Below are 9,190 nucleotides of genomic sequence, written 5' to 3'. Positions count from 1 at the left end.
GTATGCACTATTGCTGCAATCACGTGCTATGGAAAAGATGATATTTTCCATTTGTGAACTGGTAGTTACCAGTGTTTTGTGTTCAAGTGCTTTGTTGCCGTACTGATAGGAAATGAGTAAATTGCCTGTCGCTCATCACTAGCTAGCATATCGCTCTGAGTTGGTAACACCAAACCATAACAGCTTTTTAAAAATGTACACTGAGTGTTAAAGCATTATATTACAATTGTCAATGACACAACATTGTATATGGCTACAAAAAATATCTGCTAACAGTAGCAAAAAATGTTTAGTAGTAAACAATGCTATCATTATTTGACATAAACTGGTGATGCTTTCAGCCATAGGCTATCCATTATTTTCTCTCACTTGCAAGCATTTTGTGAAAATGCAAACTCTAAGGGGCGGAGGCAGAGCAGAACGCGTTTAAGAAGTAGGCAGGGCCTTGTTGAATATTCACTGATTTTATGCAAATATCACCAGTTAACATACAAACCAGTTAAACTGGTACACCTTAGGTTTATGCTTTCCCCACTCCACCCTTCCTGTCCACTTCCTTGTAATGTAGGCTAGTTCTGATGAAGCAATTTTACCGCACTGCTATCAAAATTCCATTGGAAGCGGTTTTGTGCAGCCTTACAACAGTGTTTTACAGCTCTTCAAGTCACGGTAAACTGTAATTTTTGGTACATATAAATATGCACTTATGGTGTGGGTGTTTGTGTTTCTTTAGGAATCCTCCGTCTTAGTTTGTATTCACCCCTCGCTGAAACGTCACCCCTTGCTGAAATGAAGATGTGAACACCTTCACTTAAACATCTTTTTTAGTTCAATGTATTGCTTTGTTCAGCGTCTGGTAGTCATATAAACATGCCAGTGGTGTTGTAAGGTGAAATGGGTTATGATCGCAAATTCACATAGTTATTAAAGCTGGTGATAACATCACTAACATAGGGCAGCTAGATCGTACTGTTAACATTACTGTATATTACTGTAACACCCATATGAAGTATTTCTGGGCTAAAATATTTCAAACCGATTTGGCCACTTTATTTGTAATGCTCTTAACAGATGCAACATGTGTAACAGGGTGGTCAGGGCAAACGCCCAAACACCCCATGTCCGTAGCCTGACTACGCCACCCTGGGGCCTAGTGCCTCTGGGAATCTTTAAGAGATTGAAACTTTTATTGAAACCGAGCTGCACAGGTTCTATAAAGCATATGGAGACATGAATTCCTTAAACACAGTATTTATTAAACATTAAAAGACAACACAGACATTCTAACAAAGGAGGGAAGGGCAACAAATAACGGAGGCAGGCAGGGCTTGCCTGAGGGGGCAGGCTAATATCAAGTGTGATAAGTTTGCACCAAACACAGCAAGTTTGAGAAAGTCTCACACGGTAGTGCAGCTCTCCACAGCAAGCAACACTCAGTTACACCAGTTCCCCAATAGGTGACTAACTGGGACGAAATAGTAAATCAAACATCAGACAAAACTAAAGGAGGACGAGACAGCAGTCGACCAACTGTAGCAATCCGGTGACGCAGGCAACATCGCCCCTGTCGTGGTCCGGACAGGCAGATGAATGGATGGATGGATAGATACTTTATTGATCGCCAAGGGGAAATTCAAGGTCCCAGCAGCTTAAGACACCACACACAACATACAATACAATGTAAACAATGTAAACAGGAAAATAAAATAAACAAATCAACATGACTAAAGGAGCAGTAAAATACTATAGATAAGATGTGCATGAATGTACTGAGGATTGGTACTGTGATCCAGTATGAGGTGTGTGTCAAGTTGGTAGTGCAAATAAGTCCAACAGTGCAACAGTGCAAGATTAAATTCTAGTGACCAGCAATACATATGTACAGTACAAAATGTAAGCATAGTAATAATAATAACAGTACTAGTATAAATATATGGACAATTAAAATAAACTTAACATAGTAATAATATAAGAGTTAGACATGAGGGTAGACATGTAAGCCATGCCATGTAAGTGTATAAGAGGGTGGAGGTGCAGATATACTATGCATAGAAGTCCAACTCTCCTTTTCCCTTCAGTGAAGCACTGTACAGTTGTATGGCCCTGGGTACAAATTACTTCCTCAGTCTGTCTTTTGTGCATGTCATGGAGCGTAGTCTCCAGCTGATCAAGCTCTTCTGCTGTATGATAGTGCTCATTTTGTGGATGACAATTATTGTCCAGGATGCTGTGTAGCTTGTTCAGGGTCCTTTTGTCTGATACTGAAGTGATGCACTCCAGATCAGCTCCCACAACAGAGCCAGCCTTCCTTACCAGCCTGTCTAGTCGCCCAGCATCCCTCTTCCTAGTGCTTCCTCCCCAGCATGCCACAGCATAGAAGAGGACGGTGGCAACAACAGACTGGTAAAACATCCAGAGGAGCTTGCTGCAGACATTGAAGGACCGCAGCCTCCTCAGGAAGTACAGCCTGCTCTGCCCTTTCTTGTATATTGCTTCAGTGTTGACTGACCAGTCCAGTTTATCGTCCAGATGTACGCCCAGGTACTTGTATGTGCTCACCACCTCCACATTGACCTCCTCAATGGTGACTGGCAGTAGAGCAGGCTTAGACCTCCTGAAATCTACCACCATCTCCTTGGTCTTGGCCGTGTTGAGTTGTAGGTGGTTTAGTCTGCACAATTGCACAAAGTCCTCCACCAGGCTCCTGTATTCCTCCTCCTGCCCATCCCTGATACATCCCACAATTGCAGTATCGTCTGAAAACTTCTGCATGTGGCATGTTGTAGCAGAAGTCAGACATGTACAAGGTGAACAGGACTGGAGAGAGCACTGTTCCCTATGGAGCACCTGTGCTGCTGATTAGTGTTGGAGAGGCAGTCCTTCAGTCTGACAAACTGTGGCCGCTCTGTCAGGTAGTCTGCAATCCAGGATACTAGATGAGCATCCACACCCATCTGCAGGAGCTTGTCACTCAGTCTAGGGGGTTGGATGGTGTTAAAAGCACTAGAGAAGTCAAAGAACATGATTCTCACAGCACTTTTCCCCTTGTCCAGGTGAGAGTGTGTCCTGTGTAGGAGGTATGAGATTGCATCGTCGACGCCCACTAACTCCTGGTATGCAAACTGTAACGGATCTAGTGCATAGCGCACCTGTGGCCTAAGTATCCCCAGAACCAGTCTCTCCAGGGTCTTCATCAGGTGTGATGTGAGAGCGACTGGCCTGAAGTCATTTAGCTCACGTGGATGTGGTTTCTTGGGGACGGGGATAAGACATGATGTCTTCCACAGTGTTGGGACTCTCCCGAGACGTAGACTTTGGTTGAAGATATGCTCCAGTGGCTCTCCCAGTTCAGCAGCACAGGCCTTGAGCAGTCTTGGACACAGTCCGTCAGGCCCGGCTGCTTTCCTGGGATGGAGTTTCTTCAGCTGTCCTCTAACTTGATCTGCCGTTATGATGAGGAGGGAGGGGAGGGGGTGAGGGGTTACCATGGTCTTGGTCACCCTGGGGGGGAGGGGAGGAGGGGACGTGCTGCACTGGGGGTGAGGGGGGAGGTGTGAGTTGGGCAGTTAAGCCAGCAAGAGCAGTGTCCGTAGTTGATGGTGCTGGTGATGGTGATGGTGGACGACCATTGTCCACTGAAGCAGTTGTCATGCAATGTGTGGCCTCCTCCAAATCACCATTCTGTAGTACATTCCAGACAGTGGACTCAAAACAGTCTCTCAAAGCCTCATCTGCTCCTGGTGTCCACTTCCTGAAAGTGTGTGTGTCACATGGTAGCCTCTGCACTTTAGGTATGTACATTGGTTGCAGGTGCATCCCTCACGTTTGCATACATGAGGTCTATTGTCCTGTTTTTCCTAGTTGGGCAATCAACAAACTGGTAGAAATGTGTGAGGGTAGAATCCAGTGTTATGTGGTTAAAGTCTCCAGAGATCGCAAAAAAAGCATCTGTGTGATGAGTTTGGAGTCTTGCAATTGCAGAGTGAATGATGTCACACGCTACGTCCGGTAGGGCTCGTGGTGGGACGTAAACACAGACAACAATGGCATGCGTGAATTCCCTCGGCAAGTAATACGGTCGAGGGCTCACTGCTATTAACTCCACATCCTTACAACATGCAGTTTCTTTAACTGTAACATGACCGGGGTTGCACCATCTGTTGTTACTGTAAATCACCAGTCCTTCTTCTTGCCAGAAAGTTTATCGTCTCTGTCCAAACGGGCCATGCTAAAGCCAGGTAGCTCTATATTCGCAGTTGGGACGGAGCTAGTTAGCCACGTCTCCGTGAGACATATTAAACTACATTCTCTGTACAGTTTCTGATTTCTTACCAGGGAAGCCAGTTCGTCAGTTTTGTTAGCCAGTGAGTTCACGTTCCCCATCACCATTGATGGAACTGCGGGCTTAAATCTCCACTTCTTCTCCCGTATCTCCCGTCGCCTCATCCTCACTTTGAGTCCCGCTCTGCAGCCCCGAAAGTACCATAATTCCTCAGGGATGTTAGCGTCAGGATCACCGGCCTGTTTCCGTAGTGCAAGCAGCTGTTTCCTTCTGTAAACAAGTTTGCTGTCGCCAGAACATTGTAGTAGATCCATATCCATAGGATAGAATAAAAACAGGGCCCCCAGCTACAGTACACAGAACAATACACATTAAATCACAATGACAAAACTAGTACAAACAGAAACACTCAAAAAGATGGCATACCTGGTGGAAGGCTCTGGTGTGCTCACACACACACACCTTCTTGCAGCAGAGCCTGCATTGCTGCTAGCCACCAGGCTCTTAAATGGGCTGCACTTGAGCCAGTTAACCAATTAAGGTCACTGCCCCGCCCCTCATTAGCCAATTGGCAGGCCAGAGGGAAGACACAGGGCCAGCAGTCAGTCTACCCTACTATACATTGTCAAAACATAGCATACTTATATAAGCAGACCTTCACACATCTAACCCATGACAAAAATTGCCTCACTACAGCTAAACAGATGTGTTTACTAATATTATTAATATACTATTACTATATTATATTATATCATATTATTCTGTTTTTATTAATAATATAATTGTAATACTATTCATCTGCTAGAGATTTGTTGAGTCAATATGTCTAATCTTTATAATTTTGGCTGATTTAGTGGGCACAGGTAAAAGGTGAATTTTACACATCATATAGAACAGGGGTGTCCAAATTGCTTGGCTCAAGGGCCACATTGGGTCTATAGGCTATATGAATATTTAAATGATAATAATGACCAAGTAATTTTGTTAAATACGGTTACTATATGCCATTTTATAAATGGTGCACTGTCACTTTAAGACTCTTACGGCTACACTCAGTGGCTCTCACCATAGACAGAGCGGCTCTCACAGTTTAAATGCTCAGGAGTGCAACTACTAAGTAATTAAGTGGTGTCTATATTGCATTTTTGTTGGAAGTACTGTAACACAAAACTAAAAAATAATCAATTTGGATGATATTTTATCTCCCCATTACAGGGGTATGGCAAACTATACCAATGAATTGAATGCATCTCCAGAAAGAGTATAAAATGGGTTTTCAGACTGTGAAATTTCAAGATGGTATTTTCGCGTCGGGCCATTTCACCGTCTAGAACGTGCATTAACTTTGAATAACCACACGGCGTGTCGTCCATTATCCCATACATATTGGTCTAGTACAAGTATAACAATTCACTGCTGATATCACAAAATAGTGACATCTAGTGGCGTTAAATAGTGACATCAGCAATTTATTCAGGAAATACAGGAAATATTAGTTCATCACCCAGCAAGTAAATAAACAATGACATGTTTAACAGTGTAAGACATACACATCTAGTATTTTGGAATAAGACAAGGATTATGAAATCATGAAATAATAGCACAAAAACATAAACAGTGTTTACTGATTTTTCAGCTCTCTTTACAGCTTCTCTTGTGTATGTACGATATTAATCATCTATATATTTCTCTAGCATGAATTTAATTTGATCTGACTTCACCATTTTGTGTGAATGATTTATTCTATGTGTTTTGCAATTACAGTGCCAATGGCTTCTACGACCACTAACATCAAGCAAGTGATTTTCTACCTTTTTGCTACTTGTGGACTGATAACTTTGCCGCTGTTTTTTTATTCCTTTGGCAATCAGTCATCCACAGTCTGCCCAACTTACTTTACAAAGGCACCTAATGTGACTGAGGCAAAGCCAGAGAAACCCATTCTTTTGATCTGGTTGTGGCCGTTTGGTTTCAAATTTGACATCAAAGACTGCATGACCTATTTCAACATAGACAGCTGTGTTCTCACAGATGACCGCTCCTTGTACAGTGCTGCAGATGGAGTTTTCTTCTATCAACAGACCATCGATAGGAAGCTCAACATTCTTCCTAAGGGTCCACGGCCAGCATTCCAAAAATGGATCTGGTTCAATAATGAATCTCCAACCAACACTAAAAGAGTTGTTGGATTTGATGATTTGTTCAATCTGACTATGACCTTTAGACAAGACTCAGACATTACTGCTCGCTATGAGCTGAGCATTGTGAGAAGTCAGGAACAATTTGTGCTTCCCCAGAAAAAACAAATTGTTTGCTGGATTTCAAGCAATAACGCTGCGGGGACTGGTGCATCAACCCGACTGAACTATTACCATGAACTAAAGAAGCATATTGATGTGAAAGTATATGGTCGAGCTGTCTCAGGAGCAAGTTTTCTAAGGCATGAAGACTATTACTCTACCATTGCTAGCTGCAAATTTTACTTGGCCTTTGAGAACTCCCTTCATGAGGGCTACATCACAGAAAAGTTAAATGGGCCAATGGCCAGTGGGACTGTGCCAGTAGTTTTAGGCCCATCCAGGGAGAACTACGAACAGGTTATTCCTGCAGACTCATTCATCCACGTGAATGACTTCCCTAACCCAAAAGCTTTGGCTGAGTACCTGCTTCAGTTGAATCAGAACGAAGACATGTACATGCGTTACTTTGCATGGAGGAAATACTTCAAAGCTACACCTCATCTTCTAACAGTACCCAAAGAATTTCTACAGCCCATCTGCACTGCCTGTGACCACATTGCTAATGACAACACCTATAATGTGGTCAATGATCTGTTCTGGTGGTACCATAAAAATCTTCGTGGGGCCTGGTAGAAATGAGATAAGATCTCTAACTGTGCATTCAGACCGAAACCGTCAAAAGCGTCAAAAGCGCTGGTGAAGCTCAAAGCGCGACGCTCAACCCAGTTCAGCGTAAAAGCCATGACGTGAAACATTCGAACAAACCACAAGCAGCAATCCTGAGAGATCGACATTCTGAATGGTTGACGCCGAACCGTGTCATAGCTCATTACGATAAAGTTACTGTAACTGAGGCTCAACTTATTTTTGACGCCTGTGACGCCCATTAAGCCACACTCACGCCCAGAACGCTTTTGACGCCAATGCCGACTCTCCATAGAAAATGAATGATTTCCGGTGCTCTTGGCGCTTTTGACGGTTTTGGTCTGAACGCACAAGGCTGCATTTACACTGGCAGGCCCTGATGCACACTTCCGGTTCCCCACCTATATCCGGTTTGTATCTCTTTTCATCAGTACTCTTCTAGTTTTGGATCATTCAAGAAGGGTCTTGAGGCATATCTTTTCAATATGCACTTAATCTGTTAAACGCTTCCTATGGGTTATGGTTTGTATAATATGATATTGCTTTTGTTTTCATTAGGCCATTGATTGAATGGACATAGTTGTTTTATTATTGCTATTCTCAAGTCAAGTCAAGTTTATTTATATAGCACATCTCATACACAGAGGTCATTCAGTGTGCTTTACATAAACAAAAAACAAACAGTAATTATAGCAGATAAAAGCATAGATGGGCAAAGAGTAATAGTAATAATAATAATAATTATTATTATTATTATTATTATTATTATTATAAAAAGATCATAATAGAAAATAAAAAGAAAGCATATATTAAGATAAAATCAATAAAGAATAATTAACATAAAAGACTCAAGGTGGAATAATTAAAAGACAGTTAGCAGAAAGCATCTGACAACAATTTGGTCTTAGGTTCGTCTTCTGTCTAAAATATGCTATGGTCTCACCAACTGATTATGAATGGGTTGAAGAAAAAGAAGAATGGATTTTGGCGTGACATTTCTTGTGTCACGGCGGGAGCGTGAGAGTTGGCAACCCTGAAGTGATAATTAAAAAAAAAGGAAATATTCAACCTTTAAGGACATCAATTGTCTTTGTGAATGAATAATGTTTTGTAAATGCATAAATATTTTCCTTAAAATACAGGTGTCGTAAGTATTGGAACGCTTATGTTAACCTTTGTATTAAAATTCCCATAGAGGCTAGCAGATTTGTGTGTGTTTATTTTTTAAATGCCAGTTATTTCGTGTATCTGGGACACTATGCACCCTGATGAAGTCCCCTTGGCGTTTGGAATTAAAATAACCCCACATCAAGACCTATCCATGGTTTTATTTCAGTTAGCCTATTAGCTGGTTTCATTATCATTGAGCTCAATGCCATTCAAACCAGCTAACCAGCTAACCAGCTTCAAGTTCATTTTTCATTCTAATTTCATTTTCAAGTGCATGGAAAATGAACTGCAGACTGCAGTCATGAACTGTGAAATGTTTGGTTATAAAGAGGTAAATACTGCCACCTAGAGGTGAAACCAAATGTAAAAATGTGTTTGAAATACACATAGGCCTATATTTAACCTATGTTGGCAAATGACAAAATCTGATGGCAAATGACATTTTAGTGTTGTATGAAGCCCAGTAACAGAGGTTGTCTCTCCTTGCTTTATTGCTTTGTCTGTGAGATATTAGAAAAGAAACAAAATAATCAGGCATGGAGCGAGCCAGGCGCAAAAGAGCGCGCACGACAAACGATTAAAAATATATATTCAAACAATTTCAAAACATATGTGGCCTGCAGTACCTGAGATATCAGGAGAGAAATAAAATAATCAGGCATGGAGCGAGCCAGCACATCACAGTCTCAGGACAGTCACAAAAGGGCGCGACAAACAATTACAGTCGCACCAGTTTACATAAACCAAATATTTTCTAACAATTACACAATACCAGAGATATTAGAAAAAAGGAAAATAATGAGTCCTGCCAAACAGACAAGGTAAACCACTTTTAAACATATAGTTACGTGTG

General features: G+C 41.8%; 1 protein-coding gene across 1 annotated transcript; it reads left to right on the top strand.

Moving 5' to 3' along the window:
- The first annotated feature begins 551 nt into the window (after positions 1-551).
- LOC134099565 (4-galactosyl-N-acetylglucosaminide 3-alpha-L-fucosyltransferase 9-like) lies at positions 552-8,368 on the top strand. Its single transcript, XM_062552473.1, has 2 exons — positions 552-669; positions 6,047-8,368. Exons 1-2 carry the CDS (start codon positions 579-581, stop codon positions 7,153-7,155), a joined length of 1,200 nt encoding a protein of 399 aa, XP_062408457.1. The 5' UTR covers positions 552-578; the 3' UTR covers positions 7,156-8,368.
- The last annotated feature ends 822 nt before the right edge of the window (positions 8,369-9,190 follow it).

The sequence above is a fragment of the Sardina pilchardus genome, chromosome 13 (assembly GCF_963854185.1).
Source record: "Sardina pilchardus chromosome 13, fSarPil1.1, whole genome shotgun sequence".
In the NCBI taxonomy this organism is placed as follows: Eukaryota; Metazoa; Chordata; class Actinopteri; order Clupeiformes; family Clupeidae; genus Sardina; species Sardina pilchardus.
Note: the sequence above shows the minus strand (reverse complement) of the source record. Positions and strands in the feature narration are given on the sequence as shown.

Coding starts and splice junctions, on each gene's coding strand:
- LOC134099565 (XM_062552473.1), top strand. CDS start 579: ATGAAGCAATTTTACCGCACTGCTATCAAAATTCCATTGGAAGCGGTT. Junction 670..6,046: donor TTACAGCTCTTCAAGTCACG/GTAAACTGTAAT, acceptor TTGCAATTACAG/TGCCAATGGCTTCTACGACC.